The sequence below is a fragment of the Sinocyclocheilus rhinocerous genome, unplaced genomic scaffold (assembly GCF_001515625.1).
Source record: "Sinocyclocheilus rhinocerous isolate Xijiao unplaced genomic scaffold, SAMN03320098_v1.1 scaffold813, whole genome shotgun sequence".
Classification (NCBI taxonomy): domain Eukaryota; kingdom Metazoa; phylum Chordata; class Actinopteri; order Cypriniformes; family Cyprinidae; genus Sinocyclocheilus; species Sinocyclocheilus rhinocerous.
In genome coordinates this window covers 784992-809020 of record NW_015654524.1, presented here as the reverse complement: position 1 = coordinate 809020, position 24029 = coordinate 784992, and the positions used below count along the sequence as shown (strand labels likewise).

The window sequence follows — 24029 nt, the reverse complement described above, 5'->3', positions numbered from 1 at the left end:
CACACTGTTTAATGCAGCTCTGAGGGACATTAAATACTTTAACCTGCAGTTACAAATGCATAAATAATATTTTGATATTTTAAACATAAAACATTGAAAACTTATGTTTGAAATTATTTTTAAAATGAAAAGGTACCTTAAATATGAAATTAAAACTGCCAGTAGGTGGCAGCAAGTCACTATTAAGTGAGTCATTGCGATTGAATCGAATCATTTAAACGGGTGATTCACTCAGGAACGAAACACCGTCATGTTGCCCAGAGACACAAAACAGCGCTGTGGCTGTGTTTGGAATTAATTTTGTTGGAGAAATAGAGCAAAAACAGGAAATATGGTGTCTAAAACATAAGTCTCTTAATATTAAATTCTTGTTTATTGAACTGTTGTATAAAATCAGTATCACATTTGTAATCATGCTGACTTTTGGGGGGAAAAAACGGCACTTTTCGTGTGATATTAACTATATGAAATAGGGCTGTCAAAATGACTGAAAAACTAAATTAAAATTTTCTACTTAAATACTATCAAAATTCGAATTATATTTGAATTTAAAAGGCATAATTTCAGTTAGGGGGAAAAAAGCTTTTGGCTTCTCTCCTGAGGCCACAAGAGGGCGCATCGAGCAAAATATTATGCACGTTTCTTCAAAGCGTAATAAAATAATAGGGGTGGGAATCTTTAGGCAATTCACGATCCGATCCGATTCCGATTCTGGGAGTCACGATCAGATTCCAAAACGATTCTTGATCTACATTTTTTCCTAATTAATTCTTCTGCTATGCAAATACATCTTTACAACTTTACATTTTAACCAAAATTGCAGTTTCTATGCTTTTTGTTTATAGTTGGAATCTCTGTATGTCAGTACTGCCATCTTAAAAATAGGGGTGTGAATCTTCACTGGTTTCATGATTCAGTGCGCGAGTTTCGTGCATCTAATAGTACTGCATTTCGAATGGCATAAATGAATGCATATCTAAAGTAAAAGACGGCGGGTGGAAGCACACACGGTCAAGCAATATGCGCACGTGTCTCACAGCGCATATTCTGTGCAATGAAGCCCGCCGCGTCTCTAGCACGCACACGTGCCATTTGCGGGGAAAAAAACCAAGCTCAGAATCGATTCTGAAATATTCCAACTGAAAACCATATTTCAGAATATTCTGAAAACCAATCACAAAGAGTACGCTACTTTCTTCATTTAAAAACACGAGATACAGTGGGATGGGGAAAAACCACCATAACGTCTTTAGACATGTTTTTTAAAAGTTGAACTTGCATTAATTTTACATGGCTTTCTAAACATGCCGCTCTTGTGCGAGACGCAAGTGCAACGCTGATAGATGTCCCTATCTATCACAGAAATATGCGTTCTGTGTGAACGGCTTGGTTTCAGTTTTGACGTAAACAACATCTTCTCCACACTGATGCTCTCGTTTTCCCGCAATATATTGAATGAACAATGTAGCAGCGCTGCATCTAGTGGATAATCTCTAAATTAGAGATGCACCGAATGTTCGGTAACCAAAAATTATACGCGAAAAAATATTATAATATTATATAAAATTATAAAAGAATAAGCGAAAAGACCGAATAAACTGTACCGAACAATGACGTGACGCTATCAAATAGCAACCAGCGTAGAGTAAGAGGCGCGCGGCGCAGATGCGCGAGCTTGTCGAGTGAATATCCCTTTCTCACAGACATCAATGGAAAGTTTGTAGTTCGGTCGGATATGTCAAAAAGAAGTAAGTAAAACAATGCACAAGTTACTTAATGGAATAGATTTTGGTTTGACTGTATCTATTTGATAAATGAAGTTAACCAACTAACATTATACATACTCTTTTGGTTTCTGGACCCAATATTTTAAAAATTTATAAATGCAATGAAAATATTGGTATCGGTACTCGGTATCGGCAAGTACCAAAAATAAAAGTATCTGTATCGGGCGAGTACTGGAAAAAGTGGTATCGGTGCATCCCTAACAAACAGACAGCGAGAGACTGTGCTGCTTCACATGTCTTCGATGAGAAGAGGAAGGGGTGATTGTTGCTGGTTATTGTATGATGATTGAAATCGTGAAATTAAACAATTAGTAAATAAACTGCAACACGTTATGTTTTCTAATACACGCACAAATTGCATGTATTCTTCTGACAGCGCTGCACGAGCTCACGGCGGATCTGCTTGTTAACCAGGGTTCAAAGTCCAAAGCGCGAAGAAAAATACATGCCTGATTCAAGAAGGGGGTCAGATGGCCAAAAAAATATTATTTTACTAACTTATTAATTTTAAGTTAAATTGTGCTTTGTTGGTATAATGTCTGCTAGAATGTTAAAAAATGTTCAGTGTTTAATATTTTTAAATTGTTGTTTTGTAATTGATTTTTTCTTTGAAAAGCAAGACAAAACAGTAAAAAGCACATTTTGGCTATTTAATTTATGCAATGGTGAAAAAAATTGGCAAAATACATGGAAAAAAAAAAACTCGAAAAACCGTGTTCGGTATTCGGCCTTCGGCCCAGTGTTTCATTTTGTTCCGTTTCGGCTTTGGACAAGAATTTTCATTTCAGTGCATCCCTACCTGATATATATCCAAAATAATCGATATTGAATCGAATCGAATCGCAAGCTTGTGAATGAAAATCGAATCGTGAAATTTGTGCCAAAACCCAGCCCTACAAAACAGACAATTATCTTTTCTTGTAAAATGTGACAAGATCGCGAATTCGACCGTGAAAGCATCCGAAGCTCGCGGCTTATAACATAGCAAAAGATGAGAGCGTTCATGTGCTCGTGCGACCAACTGAGAAAGTTAGTCGCTAAAGAGCAACCAGTGGTTAGAATGAGTCTGGAGCCCTGTTGTGGGTCTATTTATGGTTCAGTTTCCTCGTGATTTGTGAAAGCAATGATGTCCTGGTATGCTTTGTATGGACCAACATAAAAGTAGTTCTTGAAATTAAACTAAGCAGTTTATAATGTAGTATGATTCAGTATCTAAACTGTTATGTTAATAAAAGTTGCGTCACAGCGTTGACAAGTTTGACTGTGCTTCTGAATGTTTTAGGGAGTGTGTTGAGTGATCTCTGATCTCTGTGTCCAATGTGCGTGTGTGTGTGTGTGTGTGTGTGTGTGTGCGTGTCAAAGAAAGCAGTGCATCAATATAGAACTCTGATTAAACTAACTTGGAACTACCTGTGCTTTGAGCAGTTTTAATGTATAATGTATGTAATCAAGTATTCAGATAGACCATGGTATGATATTATATAAATACAGCTTATTGTGGAAAAAAGTTAGGAGCAAAGAAACATATTAATACTATCTTATCTGAGCAAAAAAAGAAAGTTGAAATAAATAACTATATACATAGTCTAATATTCCCTTTTAATTTTAAATTGGACTGAAATACATTGTTAAAGCTCTGCAAATGTCTTGACCGAAATCGTCCTACATCGCTGCAGAAGTACCGACCCAGTGTTTACAAAGTGAACATGCAAAGAAGATCAAACGCCCTTTACAAAAAAAAAGGTAAAACAGTGATGTAGGACGATTTTGAAGTTGGAGGAGAAAATGAGATGGGAGTATTTAGACCTACCCTAACTGTCTTGAACCGGAAAAAAACAGAGTTCACGCAGAGCTAGACAAGACGAGTGTTTGAGGTTAAAAAGTATATAATTGTATTTTTTTTTAGAAAATAACCGATCGTTTCGCTAGATAAGACCCTTCTTCCTCGGCTGGGATCGTTTAGAGAAGTCTATTATATGGAGAGAAATCCTGAAAAGTTTTGCTCAAAAAACAATTTCTTTACGACTGAAGAAAGAAAGACATGAACATCTTAGATGACAAGGGGGTGAGTACATTATCTGTAAATTTTTGTTCTGGAAGTGAACTACTCCTTTAATAGATTTATATAGAGAAGAAAACACTTACGCCTAACCTAAAAATATTGTATTTATCCATGGATTACAGCTTTTTTCTTTTGGAAGCAAATTGATTACAGGCTATTTTTTCCTATATTCGCCAAGTTAAGCATTTTATAACCCTGTCCCTGTGCAGCAAGCAGATCAAGGTTCTATACCACAAAGGCTAAGCTGTGGTAAGATGTGTTATATTTATCACGTCAGTCATTCTAATTCTTACGGTTTTAATTAGAACCACTACCATTTGGAAACAAGGCTGCAGAAATCCAGAGCATAAAAACACTGTTCCTGCTCAGACAAAAAGCAAAATGAAAAACATTCCCTGGTGTGTACATTAAAAAAAGCAACCTCAAAGTAGCTCACACAGTTCTCCGGACAGCACACCGAGAGGAAGGCTGGACTGAGGGTGTGACTGGTGTCAGAGTTTGTCTTTTGGCAGGGTGTCTGGCCGGTGTCAAGTATTGATTACTGTGGAATGCTGGCATGAGTTCACTGCAGCACTGCAGTCCAATAAAAAGAGCCAGGCAGAGCAGAAGAGAGCACAGCAACCCCCGTAAGTGTTGCATGATTCATACTCTGCCTCTCAGGGCCAAATGCTGGCCATTTTCCTTTGCCCTGCTGTACTCCTCCACTCATGTAAACCCCCCCCCAGGGCTCTACAGTAAGACCATTTCAGTCGCATTTGTAGGGAGCTTCGTCATCGCAAATCTACAGTAAGACCATTTCAGTCGCATTTGTAGGGAGCTTCGTCATCGCAAACTCTTAGGGAGTTTGCGACACAAATTTATTTCTTAAATACTGATTTCACTTGATTGGTAACTTATTCTTATTCTACTTCTTATTCTACTTGTTTTTATTGGAAATGTTAAAAAGCTTATAAATATATATATTTAAATTTGACATAAAAGATTACATACTTTTAATAAAGTTAGAAAAATGCCATTACAAAGGTAAATCACTTTAAGGAGTCAAATATCACCTCGTAATGGGAAGGTTAATTTTTTATCAGAATTTTTGATTACTGATTAGAAGGTGCTCCTAAATTTTTGACCGTGCTCCTAAATTTTTTAAATTAGGAGCACAAGCACTCCTAAAAAGAAAAGTAAGCGTAGAGCCCTGCCCCCACTGGGGATCTGAGCATGTTCCTAACAGGAAATTGGGCAACCGATTGTCCCTTCCTATTGAGATCAGCGAACAGGGACAGAGATGCGCTGCTTTCCCTACATCTGTGCTCATGTGTCCTTTGGAAAACAACCGCTGGCAATGAGAAACTAACAAATTGACGAAAAACACATTAAGTCTGGAGTTAATTACACCATAAACCACAGACAAAGAACCTTCTCATAACACCACCACGACAACGCAAGAGCAGCCAAAATCAGGGAGAGGTTTTCATGATAACACATTTGATTGTCTTCACAGGGTCAAAGTGAGACTTTTGGCACATTTTAAGCTAACACATTGCCTGCTGCGAGCCCACGCACATGCATCACTCTGCTTTGCTTTTACCATGATAATAATCCAATATTTAGCTAAACTAAATGGATATAATTTTATTCAGATATTACTTGCCAGAAAAGCTCTTTATCCAAAAATCTGCTGTTACTGCTGTTATACAGTACATGTCCATGCTCCCATCATATGTATTAATGTATTTGTTAATATACAATTGGAAACCAATAGAAACATTAGTCAGTTTTCTGACAGTTTTCACTTTCCATCCTGCTAATCTTTTGTAAAATCCCATTATTTAAAAAACACCAGTGGTAAATTCTGTGATGTTTTGTGGTATTAGCTGCTTTGTCTCAAAATTACAGACTTTAAAACTTTAATTCCTCACTGAGCAAAGCTTGTTATTTTCATCCTGAATATAAGAATTTTCATATATTCTGTATTTAATGTTCTGGCCATTGTGTAAATAATACAATATAATTAAAACATTTGAAGTACTTCACCTAAAATGTCTGAAACATTGGCATACTCATACTCTATAAAAATACAAAACTTTGATATATGCAATATATTTATACAAATATTTATTTCTAAAAGAGCTTAAAAGGTACTGCACAGCAGGACTGACCCAAATTCTGCTTGTTTAATCACATGCAAGTTTCTTTAACCCACTGACAAGTTACATGACTGACTTTTGCTCATTTTTAAAACGAAAGCCAGCACTGTAAGCCATATTTTCCAGCTACATATTGCCAGCATAAAGTGTGAACCATAGAAACAAGAGAGACACAAACAAAACGTGACTGTCCAACATATGCCATTGAAGGAAACTGCGGTAATACTGGGTAAACCTGATGCTGCAGTATATTCTTTGTATATTTCTGTGCAGAATTTGCATATATATATACATGCTTATATTTTAAAACAATTTTAACTCACGAGTAGATCGTGAACATATGCTTAGATTTGACTGCAGTAAACGTGGCAAATGGAGTGATATAGTAAGGGCCGGGGGCGTTGTATTGCAATACCAAGCTAAAAGAAAACAGACACTCTTGTGCATATTTTTAACACATTGTAAACTCTAATTAGGCGTGAACGCACCCATAAAGTGACGTTGACTATTTATGACCAGTGAAAGCTGTCAAAAATATTAAATATCGCAATGACTGCAATTTAGGACAAAACCGACAATAAATACAAAAGCAAGCAGTTTATAACTCTACAGGGATATGACATTTAAACAACAGCACGGATTATCATTGTAAATATTCAGAAAGATTTAAATACACATAGAAGAAACACACACAAAACACTTTTAAAGTGCAGAATAGCGGACTTAAGTTTAGCGCAGCGTTAGCAGGCTAAGCTAATTGGCACAGCATTGCGGTTCAATGGAAGAAAACAACAGAAAAAAAGTAACTCGCAAACCTGGCTGGCTTTGTAAAACTGCTTCTTTAAGCCCGCCACGGACATCTTCAAAGCGTAATCCTCTTTTCTCGACGAAAAAAAGACTTGTAACGTAGGTTTTTATACTGACACAACAGTGTGACAAAAGTCAACGGTCGCGGAGTGAAATCTAAAACTCAAGTCCTCAGATAAACGACACCCGCTCCACAAAAATACTCCAGGTGGCTGCTGGTTTTATAAAGCTGTTCTTAAATGTTCTTCTGGTGGCTTTCTACTAAATTGTGACTTCAATATGGTTTACAGTGCATCCACCGCATTTGTACGTCTTGAGAAACTAGCGGTTTTCTGCACAACGCAAGCACATTCCTTGCGCGAGCGGAGAAGGCATAGACTGTACAAAAACAGGGAGAAGTTGACTGGAAGCGGGACAGCAGCGCCCGCTACCGCTCAGGAAATGCACTGCACCCACAGCGCAAGTGCTTCTATTGACCAGATGATGGAGCCAGATGTCTGTTTTACAGCCCTACAAATAGAATGCTAGTTTATTATTGCTATCAAATACTATGCTGAGATGATCTTGGCACAGCATTTTGTCATTGGAACTAAATCTATTAGATTAACAGCAATAACTGAACTATATTTCTTGTCAATTTCATGTCTCTTATGCTGACCAAGGCTGCATTTATTTAATCACAAATACAGTAGAAACAGTAAGTGTAAAATATTATTACAATTTAAAATAAATGTTTCTATTTTCATATATTTTAAAATGGCAAAAGATATTTTTTACATGTTTAGTGGCAAAGCTGATTTCTTATTACAGTTAAGCAGTTGTGTGGCTTAACATTTATTATTAAATGAAAAGTTAAAAAAAAAAAAAAAAACCGCATACATTTAAATTATATATATTCACACAGGGTCATGTAGTTTTGGATTTTGTTTTCCCTTAATAATAAAAACCTTCATTTAAAAACTGCATGTTGTGTTTGTGTGTGTTATCTTTGGCTAATATTTTAATTTGTTTGATGATCTGAAACATTAAAGTGTGACAAACATGCAAAAAAATAAGAAATCAGGAAGGGGGCCAACACTTTTTCACACCACTGTGTATAGATATATATATATATATATATGCTACTTTGTAAAATAAAAGTATTACTTTAAAATAATAAGAATCTAACTAAGCCCAATACATTGAACAGTAGACTATATAAATATTTATATTGCATTTGACTTTGAAATAAGTCCTAATGAATTGTTTTTTATTTAAATTAAAAATGCATTTTCAGTAGCCACAAAACACTCAGTGTAAAGTAAAAAGACCTTTATTACATTCTGGGATCCATGTGTGTAATCCTTATTGTACAATAATATCTTTTAATGTGTTTGTTTTATTCTCTGCATCCATAATAAACCATAAATTATATTTGTTAAAATCTATAATATGATTTATTTGCTTAAAAATAAAGTTACAACTGAAACAACCACAGAAGGACCATGGCAAATATTTAGGACTCTTGTAGGGGATTTTCTGCTTAAAAATGCTCTTTAAAAAAATAGGATTTTAATTCTTCAAGACAAAGGATGATACTACTCGGGTGAGAAACTGTTACAGAAAAGGACAGAAATGATGAAAGAAAATATCACAAAAATAAACATAAAAAACACAATACTAGATTTAAAGAAGATTAAATTCATCCTTACACACACACACATATACATATATATATATATATATATATATACCTTATAGTTTTGATCCTATTCTTTTTTTTTTAAGCAAGTCAAACTGAAAAAGTCCTCCAATAGCACTGATATAAAACAGGGGTAAAATTCTTTGATACTTCTGCGATTAACATTCACAAGAAAAGTTACCGTACACAGTGATCAAGGTTTAAGGTCTTCTATTTGGTGCAAGGTGTCTTGCTAGGCTAATTGAAGAAGACATTTTAGGACAGAGAACCCAGCTATCTCCCTGAGTGACTGAGTGTAGATGTAAACGCACACTTCCAGAACTACCCTCAAGGACGTGCCGGACACTTGTGGCAGTTTGTAGGGTGGCGAATTACACTCCACAAAAATACATCATCTAAAACTCTAAATGTTTTTTTGTTTTTTTTTTACAAAGTATTTGCACTTTGTTACAATCTTTCTCCACCTTCACACATCAATTTAAGTTAGCTAATACACAAGCGTAAAAAAATAAAACGTAAAAGACAGAACTTAGCAAGGGGGTGTTACACGATCTGAGCTGGAGTGCTTATGAAATCCAAGGAGATCCTTGGCTTGTGAGGGCTGTCAATACTAAAAATGGAAAGACTGACTATTGCACAGGCAGACACTGTGATACGGTGTTAAACAACCAGAAAATGTGTATTATACCAATCATATAAAATCTTACAAGAAAATATAGACAGGCACTGTTCCAGCAGTGCAAAAATAAAACGTCAGGCGAGCTTGTTAAAATTAACTGTCATGAAACTGGACGTTGATACTAATAAATCCTTCGAAACATCTTTCATACCCTGTAATCTTACATAGCTGGGCACTAAAGGGTTTTGAAAAGCCCTCCTTTGGGCTTTAGTTTGTATTCTGGTTTCTGGGCCACTCCTAAAACTCCCCTGAGACCAATCTGGACTTCCTGCCTCTGAAGAACGAAGGCTGCTTTCACACTGCGGACAGATAGTAGATTTTTCTCCTTCAGGTTTGAACCGCAAAGTTTCAGAACATAAACTAACCATAGTATTCCCTAACTCAGGGGGGTAGCTGATGGTTCTATCAACCAATCGTTTGTGCTATAGGTGAACACAAAGGGTAAATGGATGACGGGGGAAAAAATAATCACACAGCAACACAACACTGATCCCCACATCAGACACAATGCAAAGCATGAGGTACGGCCTGTGAATCCACTTATCCTCACAGCTGTAGAATCAGAAAAGTCTGAATTACGGCATTTCTGTGGTGTCCTCATGACTTGACAGCGAGCTCAGGTTGTCTGTTGTCTCTAAAAAATATAAGGTTCCTTCCATCCACTTCCTTCAGTGTTCTTTGCGTTCTCCTGAGGCTTTGCTCCCAGCAGTCGTATGAGTGGTTTGCTACACTTCAGAAAGTCTCATAGAGGCATTGTCTTTTCGCCATCTAATGTGAGGCGACAGCAAAGTCCTGCTCCTGCAAAGTCCTTTTTTGTGGAGTATTTAAGTGCCATCCATCTGCCTCTAAATCTAAAGCTTGTCACGCCAATTCCAACCCCAGCCCAGAATTCCACTCCTATGGTTGAGAAGTCTTTGAAAGGGCTTAAGAGCATCCACTCTAAGGTGCAACTTTATATCTCTGCCTACATATGCTATCTACAGGCTCTGTTTATAAATATATTCTCAATTACATCTATCATTCTATATACATGTGGTTTCCGATCAAATGAGGATATCAAAATATCATCAAATATCTTTATCCAAGTGGCATTTGCGTGGGAAAGGGTAATAAGGATGAGGTTTTCGTTAGTTTAGTTGCATCTTTTAAATTTATATGCAAAAATAAAGAGCTCAAAAGACAACACACCATGTGCACATGTGGTCTGTGCAGTGCGCTGTGCATTAGTGTTGAGTCTGTGAAAGTGAAGGTGCTCATGTGGCGTTTACAAACTCAGGTGTGTATGCATTGGTCCCTTTGAACAGTTTCGCATGGATTCAAAACTGTTCGTCTATAGAAACCAAACCTTAAGAGCTTGCTTTACATATGGGGCAGGAGTACATAACACATTCTGTCTTAATCCTGAGGCTTTGCCACATGTCAGGTGGGTTACATTCATAGTTCTCTTCCTAAGAGTACCCGCAAAATGGGAAGGATCCACTTTTCAAGCACTTAATTTTTTAGGGGAGATCTGAGCTCCAGGTTTAATCGAGTACTCTTTTTAATTAAATATACATAATTTGCTCTGTTTGAGTCATTATATGTAGGTTGCATGAGTAATAGTAACCAGCACCTTAAATGACTGCTGACATTTAACAAGAAATCTGGGTCCTGTTCAAATAGAGGAGTGAATCACTCCATCAGGACGGAGGTTATAGATGGAGTCCTAAAGTGTAACGTGCAAGATTGTCAGTGTGTTGCTTGTTTTTCTCAAACACATATCCATCTACCTCCTCCTATTTCCATTCCCTGTCTTTCTTTAACGGTCTCTTCCTCTCTCTGTCTCTCAGCAGAGCCAATATGACACTTCAATGACTGTTAGCCCTCAGTGGAGTCTGGGAAGGAGATCTCGCTGCAGAAAACCTCTCTGTAGAGAGCAGGGAAGTTGTAGGCCGTTTCTGGGTGAAGCAGATGGAAAAACTCCAGCTTATCAATATGGAGGTTGCAAATAGACTTCATCATGGGCAACTTGGACACCATCTATTGACACAACCGAAAAAGAAAAGATAGTTATAACATTTTTTTTTTACATAACTTGACTAAAAAAAAAACATTATTTATAATATTGTTTGGTATGATTGACCAAATTATGAAATGTTCAAATGTATGTTCTTGTAGTGAAAAGTTAATGCATTTTAGGGAAAACAATACACTATGATTAAAAATCTGCATTAATTTGATTTAAAATACAGTTATAACAGTAATATTGTTAATTTTTTTGTTAACTGTGATATTAAACAGAAAGTTCAAAAGAACACCATGTATTTAAAACAGAAATCTTCTGTATCTTTATAAATGACTTTACTGTCACTTTTGATAAATTTCATGCATCTTTGTAGAATAATAGTATTAATTTCTTTTAAAAACTTACTGACCTCAAACATTTGAAGAGTAAAGTGTAACAATTATTTATAATACTAAATAATATGTGCAGCTATTGGTTCATTTGTGTGAATGACACTCATTTGCACAAAATTTAATTTAAATCTAAATTCAATTTCACCATAAAAAGACTGCAAATGACATCTGGGTTTGATTTAAAAAGTAAATCATTTCTGACATCTATTATTAAAATATTCATAATAAAATGAAGCTGTCTCCATTATTCTCTGACAAACAGGACTCTTGCTTGGGTGAACTCTTGTAGCACAGATCGGTCACTAATTGTCATTGTTGCTCAGTTTTTAGAATTCACACAGTACATAAAAACAGTTAAAATGTCAATTGATTAAGTGTGTGAACTGCATAAAAATAAGAACGGCATAAATATATTTATTAATCGCATATGTTTATTTTGACAGTCCTGATTTTCTCATATTTAACTGCTGTGAGAGTGTGAACTTATCATTCATTCTTTAGATTTTTTCCCAGTACCTTTGCCAGTTTCTCCTCGGGGGCACCAATTTTATGAAGACAGTGTTGCAATGCAGCATAAACCTTCTCCTGAAGTTTCTGCACCTTCTGAGCATCTGTTAACCAAGGACGGTCTGTGAAATAAATAAGTGGAAGAGTAACTCTAATGTCTGGCTATGTGTCCTTTGGAAACACTGTTAGTTAAAGATTACTTTAAACTAATGTTATAGTAAAACTACCTGGAGACAGAAGCACAGTGGCAGTAAAAAGAGCCATCTCCTCTTCAGACAGCTGTAGCCGACTCAGGGTTTTAGCCATCTCAAACACAGCACCCACCAGATCATCACAACCTACATACAGGAAGAACACAGAAAACATTTGAAATACAATAGAGCAACAGCTGTAAAATTTCACAACACTGTCATGTGCCCAACAAAACAAGAAAAGGTAAACAGATGGGAACCCAGCCAACTTTAGCAATCATTCAATTGACCCGGAAAGATTTTAATTGACCTGTTTTCCATTTAAATAGATGTTTGTTTAGTTCTATATAAAGAGTAACTGTGACTTAACCATATGATTTTACAGCACTTGGTGTACCATTGCTCAGGTTAATTGCATACAAGTACCCAACATGCCCTTTGAAATGCCACAGGGTGCTAAATTATGTGAAAGGTCTGGGGAAGAGACTCACCGAGAGCTTTAAAGAGCTGAGGGCTTGCGAACTTTCCATCGAACAACAGTGTGTTGTTGATGGGGTTGTAGGCCCGACACATTCGGATCAACAGCACGTCCAGGCAGCCTGGATGGGCAGCGCCACATAGAAGATGGACAAAGGAAAGGCAGGAAAGAGGGAGGAAATAGGCAAACGAATGCTCCACGATGCACACATACACACAGGAAAACAAAAAACAATTGGGATTTAATTGCACAAATTACGAAATGTTTTCAAATTCAGGATTCATTAAAACGGTCATCATTTTCACAAACGAATAATGAATAGTCAACATTCAGTCAAATGGCAATGATGGTTGTTTTAAAGAAAGAGGGGGGAAAAAAAAGAAAGAAGTGTTTTTTGTTTTTATTTAAATAACAAATCGGTATAAGGCACACCACACAATGCACAAAGGGAGGACGCAAGCGGGGGAAAAGGGTGAGAGAAAATGACAAAAGAGCCATTGTCAGAACACAGTTGAGAAGCAAAAAATACAAAGGTTCTGAACTCAAATATACAACTATCATACCGTAAATAAATACACTGTATTAGAAGGGTTAACCAGAAATATAAACTGGGCACTTGATTGTATTTACTGCAGGTATTTACTAATGTGGACAACAGATAACTGTTTGCTCTCTTGCACAGAGTTGATGCTGACCTGCTTTGAGAAGGATAATCTGGTCATTTTGACACAAATCCATGAATCCAGAGATGCGCTTGGCAAACTCCACCACATACTGGATGGCATTCGTGATGAACACAGCACACTGCTGCCACATCATCTCTGTGGACTAGGATAAAGAAATGCATGTTAGACTCTTCCACCCATATTCTGATTATCTGCAATTATGATGTGCATTTGACATACTTTTTAATGCATTTTTAATTAGCCTCTTAAAAATTAGAACAGGAACGATTGTATTCTGTATGATTCATTAAAATGGAATGTAAGGTTGGGCAATTGCTTGGATCACATCATACATATTGTACATGCTGTTACACTCTGTGGTATTAAAAAGTATTATGCATCCCATTGCCAGTTTTGTTACAGATACCTTGTTTTGGTAGACACGTATCTCCTCAGGTGTGTAGAGGGTCCAAGCAAATCTTTTCAATTCTTCTGTGCTGTACTGACTTGTCTCGATGTGGGATTTTACCACATTCTGTGTAATTCGTTCTAAAAAATATGACCACACACAACATCACAAAGTTTGTAGACTATGGAAACATGTCAGATATTAGTTTGTTTTTTAAATTTAGCGGTGCCAGTCGATACTGGATATTTAATAATACATGCTCATTTTCAAATTGCTCGCTTAAGGTTAATATTTAAAAACACTAATAATTTAATAAACACTGTTAAATGTAATCTTTAGCATTTAAAGCAACTGATTTTTGTTCTTTATTTTTAATTTATTTAGAGAAAATAGTATAGTACAACATTTTTAAATACACCAAAAATAAACAGGATTACTGTTGTACTGTATTTTTGATTAAATAAATGCACCCTTGGTGAGCATAAGAGACTTCTTTCCAAAAAAAAAACACTTTATCGACCCCAATTGTTTGAACGTTAGTGCATACTGGTGCATATTATATTATATCTATATATATACAGTAATATAATATAATATGCATACACTCCCATTACCACAGTATACTAACCGATTTCCATCAAGGAACAGCCTTCAGGTGGGTTAAGTAATGAGCGAGTGTAAAGTCCCATCTTGTGCAGGGTCTGGTACTCGTGTTTGATGTGTGTCGTGTCACTAAACTCCTGTCTGTTCGGCTCAGGAGAACTCTGGGAGGACGAACTGCTCCCACTGCTTCCTCCCAGCAGCTCTAGGCTGCAGTAGTCAGCAGCTTCCTCCGGAGTGAGCGGCAGATCAAAGAGAAGACCGTCTGGTAGCATGGTTATATCATCCAGGTCACTAAGTGTGGTGCTGGAGCCCCGACTGCTGCCGTTCTCCCCGACCTCATCACCAGCATGACCGGGTACACCGCTGCCCAAACCCCCTGCCCGCTCCTGAGACTGCTGGTGCTTCTGAACCTCGGCATAGAGACTGTCGCGCTGCTTTTTTGACATGCGTCCAAACTTCACCGCTGCAGAGAAAAGGAGGGTGTGGAAAGAAAGACGAACGTTAGATTTGATTGTTGCTAAGAACTGAAAAACAAGCTAAACACACAAACGGGCCAACATTATACCATATTATTTATTCAGATCAAAACTGAAACTACTTTCATGCCTGGCTATGTCTCTTTGAAGACCTTATATTCACACTGAGACTACAGCTATAGGACTCAAGGAGATTCCATTTCCAGTAGGAAATGCGCTCTTGCGTAAGATTAGACTCACCATCGCGGCTCATGCCTAACGCCAGACACTTCTGCAAGCGGCAGTGCTGGCAGCGGTTGCGATTGGTTCGGTCAATAAGGCAGTTCCTCTGCCTGGAGCAGGAGTATATCGCATTGTTCTGCTGACTTCGGCGGAAGAAGCCCTTGATGAATGAAAGAGAAGGTCAAGAAGAGGCTGTATTTCCATTTCCTCTGTGTTCATGTGCAATCCATGATGGTTCAAAAACATGGTTGAGTAATGTGGTTCAATACAAATAGCATAGCATTTTCCAGCAGAGAGTCTGAAACGTTAGATCAGATCTGGCACACATTGTGTGTCCTGTGGTCAAATACAAGCTGACTGAGATTTCTGACTCGTCAGAAAGCCGATCAGATAAAGGGGTTGTATTGTTTACTGTTTCAGGGAACAGTCTGAAGACGTCATCAGGGTGTAACTACAAGGTACTCTAACTTTCTTGCAAGTCTTGTATACTTTAATACTGTTTATTCTAGTTTTTTTTATCTGAAGCAGAGGGAACATTTTGGGGAAAACATTTTGACAGAAACCTTTAAACAAAGTCTAAGAAATGTGGGTCTTTTAAAGAGAAAAACAATTCTACAGTTATTTACTCACCCTCATGTTGTTACAAAGCTGTATCATGTCATTTTTCTGCAGAAAACAATGTTTTAAAAATGTCTCAGTGCTTTTTGTCCATACAATAATAGGGGTTCAAAGTTGTTGAGTCAAAGTTCCCTTTGACTTTCACTGTATGGACAAACAGTGAAACATTCGTCAAAGTATCTTTTGCACTACACAGAAAAACAGAACAACATACAGGTTTGCAATGACATGAGGGCGAGTAAATTATTATAGAATAGTACTTTAGTACTATCCATTTAAACCGTGAGCATAAATGATGAATTGATCGATTGAAAGGATGCTCACTTACCTTGCAGCCCTCACAAGTGATCACCCCATAGTGGATGCCCGATGACTTGTCCCCGCAAATCTTGCATGGGATTACTTCGATTTGTGCTAAGAGAGGGAGAAGTGGTTGAAACATTAGCTACAGTTTGACACACTTATCCCATACACAGCCTATAGAAAAGTCCTGACTCAGAGCACAAAGCATTGAAGGCCATCCGCTATCTACATTACAGTTCTAATGCGAGCTACGGCGGCATTCTTTGTTTGACCCATTGATCTTTGAGCAATCGTTCAATGACAAAAGAAATATAGGCCGGCACAGAGCCCGAAGGTCTGGTCTGACTCTCACAGGGGATGTGGAAACTTGGCTAGTGTCATATTCCTTCAACAGTAACAATACACAACTAATGCATAAAGAGAGGGGTTAAGAGCTACAGCTCATATTCAAAGACTTTAGGTTTTGACCCACTCAGGGTGACATAATAACACAAGTCCCTGGACCACAGAATCAAAAACAGCTTTATAAACAAAGCTCGCTCTCTGCTTGGCACAGTTGCGCTGGAATTAAGCGGATTGTGATGCTCTGTATGGGAATTATAAACAGCTGCAGGCTCATGAACAGAACCTTTGAGCTCAAAGAATTCCTTAGAACCAAACAACAGTATATACACTTACATTTGCACAAGTCCTCTATATCCCAATAAAACAAGCTGTTCTTTTCAATAAACTGTTTATTCAAGTAGAAGGACTATCATTGAATTGCGGTTTTTTCTGAGAGGCCAATGGATCAGATGTTCCCCCATTGCAGATGACTCAAATGGCACAGGATGGATCCCAATAAAGGTTATTACCAGGGAACACTGTCCTCTCAGGTGATCTGGATGTAGGAAATGTCATTAATATGTTTTGCGCAATGACGCAATATCTTAGGTAACGGCTAATGTGTCGTGACAGGGAACCGGCCGTCCAGAGATAATGTCATGAGGACTCACACTTGGGCCTGAATGCTTGTTGATGTGTGCGTCACATTTGAGCAATTGTGTCTGAGAGCGGGGGGGTGGGGGAGAGGGAACAAGAGACACATCTGCTTGATGTTTCCAGAAGCTACGTTGATAAACACAATCTGCTAAAGCACTTTTCAAAGCATTGAGAAAGAAAAAAAATGTATTCCATAATGCAATATGTCAGTGAAATTACTAAATGGAACATATTCGGTCTTTTTCGCTCGCTGTCTTTTCTTCTACCCCATTCTGAGCCCCCGGCCCCCACCCTTCCTGTGTTATATAACTGCTGTCTGGCTACATTCCACGAACACACTCATTCAGAGGAGATCACCCTAGCAACGAAGTGACGAGCATTCCTCCATCCCGCCCATCCCACTTTCCCATTGGCTCATGACAGCGTGGCTTTGATTCCGACTCGTCCGCTCACATGCCACTCACCTGCATAGCATGGTCAGGCTATGTGGCTGAGCTGTTCTACTGACACACTTTCCTACTGAGCCGAGGGAGGCGCTTGTGCGGTAGCCTCGCAAGCGCTGTAATCTGATTACATTTTTTGTTTTTCTTTTTTTTTCTTTCCTGGCATGTTTAAGGTGGAACCACAAAAATCAAAGACCATTATATTATCAGGAAAACTTTCAGTTTCAGACAAATCCAAGGCCTCTGTGAGCGACGCTGAATAACTTAAAAAAAAAATTTTTTTTTTATCAGAGACATATGATCAAGAGGTGCATTTTATGTAATGGCATGGGAGTGATATATGACTTTTGCACATTTGGAATATCTACAGTACACTCATTAAAGGCTCTGTAACTTACACTTGCCCTCAACATGTGGCAGCCTGTCAAGAATTTGAGCACAGTCCCAGCTGTCTCATAGCGCTCACATAAATCTATTTTTAAGTTATGACTGCGGTGCATGGTAGTTGGAGGTTGAATTTTATAAAGCCTTGGTTTTACCATGCTATGCATCAGATATGTAGTTATACACACACACACACACATTCATAAAGCAAAACAAAACCTTTCATATTGGAAATATCACATTGCAAAATGTCAAATTAAAGCAAACCGCAATGACAACATGAAAAAGTATGACTCACTAAACAGTAACGGCAAGAAACTTTACAGGTTTTTGGCACAGTATCAATGAATTATGATAAATTCATCAATGAAAAATGGAATAAATATATCACCGATTAAAACTTTGAGGTCAAAAGGGCTGACAGAATTGCCAACAATATGTCTGCCTGTTGTTTTGGTAATACAAGAAGCTCTGATATAGGCTGATGTATAAAAGACAAAAATCCCCTTTTATCGGTTTAATAAGTTAACACATCTTTTAAAAGCTGTTATTAATAACATATCAAGCCAATCTCCCACAAACACTCAGTCAAATCAAAAGTATAGCAAACAGCTCTTGTTTGATTAACCGAGCACTGCTGTAGAAGCCGGAGGCAAACGCAGTCAGACAGCCGAAAACTAATTAAGAGGAGATTTATTAGAGTGCTATGTTTATCGGGCAAACTGGGGTTAGTAATCTAGCTCTTCTTATCTCCTCTCTCTATGCCACTCTATGTCAGTTAGTCAGTGTGTCAGTCCATCAAACACCAGTCAGCAGTTTCATAGAGCGATGCTGGGAAAAACCCAGCACATATTCAGAGACTTTGCCCTTTTATCTCACATAATCAAACAACTTTGTTCAGCAACGTCCAAAGGTCCCATTTACCCTGCACCTTGCATTTGCATTGCAGTGTATAACTAACCTAACTTGTGTGATTTGATTTGTGTGTTACTGACATTCAGATTAGGGACAATTTTTGAGTCTGCTCTGTGTCCTCACCAGGTTTGCTTTGAACTCACACAAACAGGGTTCAATTTGCATCCGCTTACTTGTACTTGAGATTTCGAAGAAGTTTGTGGTCAGCTGTAATGATTTTTCCTCTCCCACATCACTTAAAAGTGACCTACCTATACTAAGTAAACTGAGATGGTGGAATGACACCGCAAGACTCTCTTTAAATATGTACAGAGGGATTGAGTAATTCTTTGGTATAAGTAACAACACCAAGTTGAAAAACATGAGCTGATAGGGAGTGTAAGGTGACTCTTGGTGGGCATTAATTATCTTGATGCCTACTGGGATTAGGAAATAATAAAAGTCTCTATAAATACAGGCATTTTTCACATCTTTTCGGTTTTATATATTGAATACATAAGAAAAAAGTGCATAAAGTTGTATAAAAATTAGAGCCGTCAAAAGATTAATCTCGATTAATCGCATCCAAAATAAAAGTTTTTGTTTGCATAATATATGTGTGTGTTCTGTGTATATTTATTATGTATATAAATACACACATACAGTATATATTTTGAAAATAATTACATGTATTTACATGTCTATATTTATATTTATATAATTTATATTATAAATAAATATATTTAATATATAAACAACCTATTTTTCTGAAATATATACACATGCATGTGTGTGTATTTATATACACATAATAAATATACACAGCACATATACATATATTATGTAAACAACTTTTATTTTGGATGCGATTAATCATTTGACAGCACTATTAAAAATACTAAAAAGATACTAAAAAGAAAATTGTTTGGTCATTATTATAATTAACAATGAGTCATGAAGGAAAAATGTAAAAAAAAAGAAAAGAAAAAAAAAGTGAGTTAAGCTTCACCTTACAAAAAGGCTGGGTTTTTTATTCAAAATGTATTAACTAAAAAAACATAAGAACACACCTTAGGTGTGCAACAATTATGATAAATGTATTGTTAAGAATTACTCTGAAAAAAACTTAAGATCTTGAATTGTTTTTGAAAAAGAAGATTTTAATCCCTCAAAGTTTAAGTGGCTGGTCACATTCTACCACTGCCTGGGCTTAAGTTGTGGTTTAAATGAATGGAAAGTTCATGGGCAGGTGTCAAAGTGCCACTGCATTAAGCTGCTCAGCATTCATTTATAGACTGCTCATTGCTTAAGTCTTTAAAGCCATGGTGGCTTACAGTCTACAGCTCTCGGCATACAGAAGAGTGCCTTTCCTCAGGATCATGGACAAAGTCAGAAAAAAATATACTGAATATCCTATGCTCATTTAATTACATTTTTTCAATGGCTGTGCTTTACCACACATTGTCAGTTCTGTTGTTACTGTAGTCTCTGTTTAGCACATTCAATGAATTTCAGTGTTGAAACTCTTACAAAAGTCTGCAACAAGCATATATAGCATATAGCAACTAACTGAAAAATATAACATTATGATGATATAAACAGTTAATATAACTGAAATGAAAGGTAACTAAGCTTGACTGAGCACGTTATTACGCCTTTGCACCAAAGGAGGCGCTGTTTCCTTCATACGGCATTTTAGGTCCCTTTTGCCATCACGCTTTTTGTTATGCTGAGATTCAGCACTGGGTTAAAGTTAAAATACGATGCCAATGAGGAAAATATTAAACCGAACTTAAAACGGTCCAATTCTCTTCCTGATCTCTCAGTGTTGTAATATGCTGTGTAATCCTCAATGACAGAAGTAGGTTAATGGAGCAGATAGACTCTGTCACACCGGCGGCCATGCTGAGACTGAAAAACAACAACACGGAGAGCGCAGCAGATACACCCCACTCCCTGCGCCCCAACAGCCTACTGACAAGCTGAGAGTCTCCCCTGAACTTATTGATAAGCTTTATCACGATAAAGACACAAACATTCAGCGGAGCTTAAGTTCAACATGGCGGTTAAGGGCTTATACATGCGTGACCAAAGGCATATCAACTTTACTCACCACCATAATGCAGTATTTGAACTTTCCATTAAGTAAACAAAGTTCAAATGACAGCACCCAGTGATTATTACATTTTAAGCATTTTTAAACATGTTGTTTGATTCTTACATAATGGGTTTGGCCTAGTGGCAGTTAAAAGTAACTACAGTGAGAGGAGTGTTGCCAAATATTGCAAGATATATATATATATATTTCAAAATAAGCATACAATGCAGAAGAGTTGAATAACTGATTTATTCTAGCAAAAAATATATAAAAAGTCTACATTTTAACTTGCTGCAAAGTACGTCATTTCAATAATTATATCCCTTTAAAAAATAATTTAAATGTTTCGCATATACGTACAACTAGCCATCTATCTTAAATCTCTCATGCGAACACCTTTTGGCTATAGTGTGTATTTACATACATGCTCGACTATATTCTAACAAAACGCCAAAACATAAACCAATCATATTTATAAGAGACTTTATGGTAGAGACATATGGAAAAAAAAATGGAAAAAAAGTGACATAAAAAACGGACATGGCAACTCATGCGACGTTTCCTACATAACGCTCATCGCTTCCCTTTCACGCTTGGAAGCGAAGAAACAAAACAGAACTATGCAAAGTTTATCATTTCCGTGTACTGGTTATTTTCTGTATATGTTTGAGTGGCGAAAAGCTACCAAAGCAGAACGAAACATAACATGTTACAAACAACCAAACAGTTGCAGATTATCTGAGCGACATTTTTGCGCGCTTGCGCGTGCTTTGGTTGAGATTTTGCGCAGTTCCTGCAACATCAAAGCAAACCCCACCACGATTACCGCTGTCAAAATGACAGTTTCCTTTCAATTATTAGACAATATTTATTTTGTTTATATAACCGTATTTTTTTTTTTACTTACCTCTCATTTTGATGCTATATTATCTGCGAACGATAATATAACTCCAGTACATTTGATCAGCGCCGAAAGCTAAACTCGGGTAAAATTTTCAAAACTCCAAAACAGAGCGGTTGCAAGAAAACAACTTCTAAACCTCGTAAGTTATTGCACAGCCTACTTGCTCTTCTCATCCGGTTGTTCAGAGTAAATTCCGCTCCATCATAGGCTTTTTTTCCTGCGTAAATGCGCGCACTGTCAGCTATGCAATAAAATGATGCCCTCTTCTCTTTCCCTCTCTCTCTGCGTCTGTGCTTCTCTCTGTAGTCTAACCTACTTTCGGCGCGTGGACTCTCACATGATCTCGCGCCACCGGTCCGCCTCGTGCCCCCAGGCAGCGGCGCGCGCCCTCGCACTCGGCCACGCGCTTTAAGGAGGATCCGTGTGCCAGAGCTCGAGTGGGAAAGTGTGGCAGTGTGTCACCACAAGCACAACAGTATCGTGGGAATCTCTCGTGGGCTCGCGGTTCCTGCTGCTGCGATTGTTTGCGATTACAGCCCAGCGCCCGTTGAAAAAAATCACAGCATTCTTTTCCTTCCTCTTAAAACCAAATGTGCTTGACTGCTACTGAGGCTCTTTCAACACAGTTTTACCTAGTGATAAATAGTCAAGTAATTCAAAATCAGGTGAAAGGGTCAGACAGAGAAAGTGTAGATCTGTAGATTAAAGTTTTATGGGTTTAAAACAGACCAGCCCAGCCCATTTAAAAAGGCAGATTCATCTACGTAACAGTATTATTGTGTGCTTTTGGTTAAATGAGACATTACATGCATATACCATAGCTTTACAATATTTTTAGCAAATCTGCACACATATTTATACTGTAGGGGGTGTGGATATTTTTCAGTTAGGCCTATGAGTGGACTAGGCTATACCAGGTTAGCCAAATGGTAGCCCACTGAAATCAAAGCTATTAATCAATTACATTTATTCTTTTAGCATCCAGTTTTTTTCAAAGAAACATGATACAAATGAGAATAAAGCAACCCACAGCAATTAATCAAAGACAGAACTCATAGCTTTGCCATAGGCCTACCAAACTTGTATTAAATTCTCAAATAGAAGAAGAAATGTTGAGCAAAAATGTCTAGATAAGTGATGTTAATTAAAACTGGTCTTGGTCTATAAACAGCATTTAATCATAATCACTGCAAAATGCAGTATTTAATGTTGACAAACGAGACAACATCAGTTTTGAAATAAGAAACATTACACTCCTAAAAATGAAGGTTCCAAAAGGAGACTTTTGCAGCAATGCCATGCATGAAGCACCATTTTTGGGTTCCCTAAAGAACCTTTCTGTGAACAATTCTTAAAAGAATATTTTTTCTTAGTGTTACTTACTTGTTCTACTATATATAACCTTTTGTGCAACGGAAATAGATGCCAATAAAGAGCCTTTATTTTTAGGAGTAGATGATGGCAAATAGAAACACAAGTTTATGAATACAGATATGCCAATTTCTTCTTTTAAATCTTGAATCAAAAACTTTGATGTTGGATAAATACATAATGTTGCCGTGCATAATGCGCTCTTATCCACTATACACCAGTGTGTATTGTATGTGCAAGTATTTTTGAATGGCACACAAACACTTCTCACATCTCAAAGAACGTTACCAAATTTCTGTGAACATCTCGTGTATACAGGTGAGGGTGACTGAGAGTTGAAGTAAAGTTTGTGCCAAAGCAGGAAGTTTATTTCAGGATGCTACTGATGAACAATGACAATAATAATGTGGGATGAAATAACAGGACGTGTGAAAGTGTGCGGAAGATAGAAAGGATATGACGTAACCAGGGAGTCTCCATTATGAAACGAGGAGAGAAGAGATTATATTAAGTAGGTTAGTAGAACAGCGGACACACAGAAACTGACAGAAAGTTTAGTCACTCCCTCCTGCGTGGCCACTCCTTCTTCTCATCCTCTGCTTTCTTTCAATCTAATATCTCTCATGTGTTCCCTTTTTTTTTTTTAGATTTACGCCTGTTTATTTTGAATGATGCTGTTGTCTTTATCATTATGAACCATTCTGATTCCCACAGACTTTGTCTCTGTCTCGTTTTAGAACAGGGGAAATCAGCCTTTGTCACAATGTTTGTGCAGCGTTGTCAAAACAGACCTCCTCGGGGGAAAATACACGAATGTTTCCGCTCCAGAAGCATTGCTTCCCTTTTTATTATTCTTCTGTTTAGATGTATCTTCCTGTTTCAGAGTCTCTTGCTCACCTTCCTGCAGTCTTGAATTGCATATTTTCAT

General features: G+C 37.3%; 2 protein-coding genes across 6 annotated transcripts in view; both read right to left on the bottom strand.

The window, feature by feature from the left end:
• Positions 1-7162, bottom strand: part of LOC107717567 (endophilin-A2-like) — a 27025-nt gene extending 19863 nt beyond the window's left edge. For all 3 annotated transcript variants that reach the window (XM_016524360.1, XM_016524361.1, XM_016524362.1), the window contains exon 1: positions 6806-7162. In XM_016524360.1, the coding sequence (XP_016379846.1) occupies positions 6806-6850 (45 nt within the window). In that variant the 5' untranslated portion in view covers positions 6851-7162. The remainder of the gene's footprint in view (positions 1-6805) is intronic.
• A 1389-nt stretch (positions 7163-8551) lies between these two features.
• LOC107717565 (nuclear receptor ROR-beta-like) lies at positions 8552-22067 on the bottom strand. Of its 3 annotated transcripts, none has more exons than XM_016524356.1 (10): positions 21734-22067; positions 16052-16137; positions 15124-15265; positions 14433-14870; positions 13823-13944; positions 13426-13558; positions 12744-12851; positions 12289-12399; positions 12071-12183; positions 8552-11176 (listed from the first exon to the last, which is right to left on the bottom strand). In XM_016524356.1, the coding sequence occupies exons 1-10, from the start codon at positions 21738-21740 to the stop codon at positions 11015-11017; spliced, it is 1422 nt and encodes a 473-aa protein (XP_016379842.1). In that variant the 5' UTR covers positions 21741-22067; the 3' UTR covers positions 8552-11014. The 3 variants fall into 3 exon arrangements, with proteins under 3 accessions (XP_016379842.1, XP_016379843.1, XP_016379841.1); XM_016524357.1 differs by lacking the exon at positions 21734-22067 and adding an exon at positions 15736-15911 and having other exon boundaries at positions 16052-16067; XM_016524355.1 differs by lacking the exon at positions 21734-22067 and having other exon boundaries at positions 16052-16506.
• Between the last annotated feature and the right edge of the window lie 1962 nt (positions 22068-24029).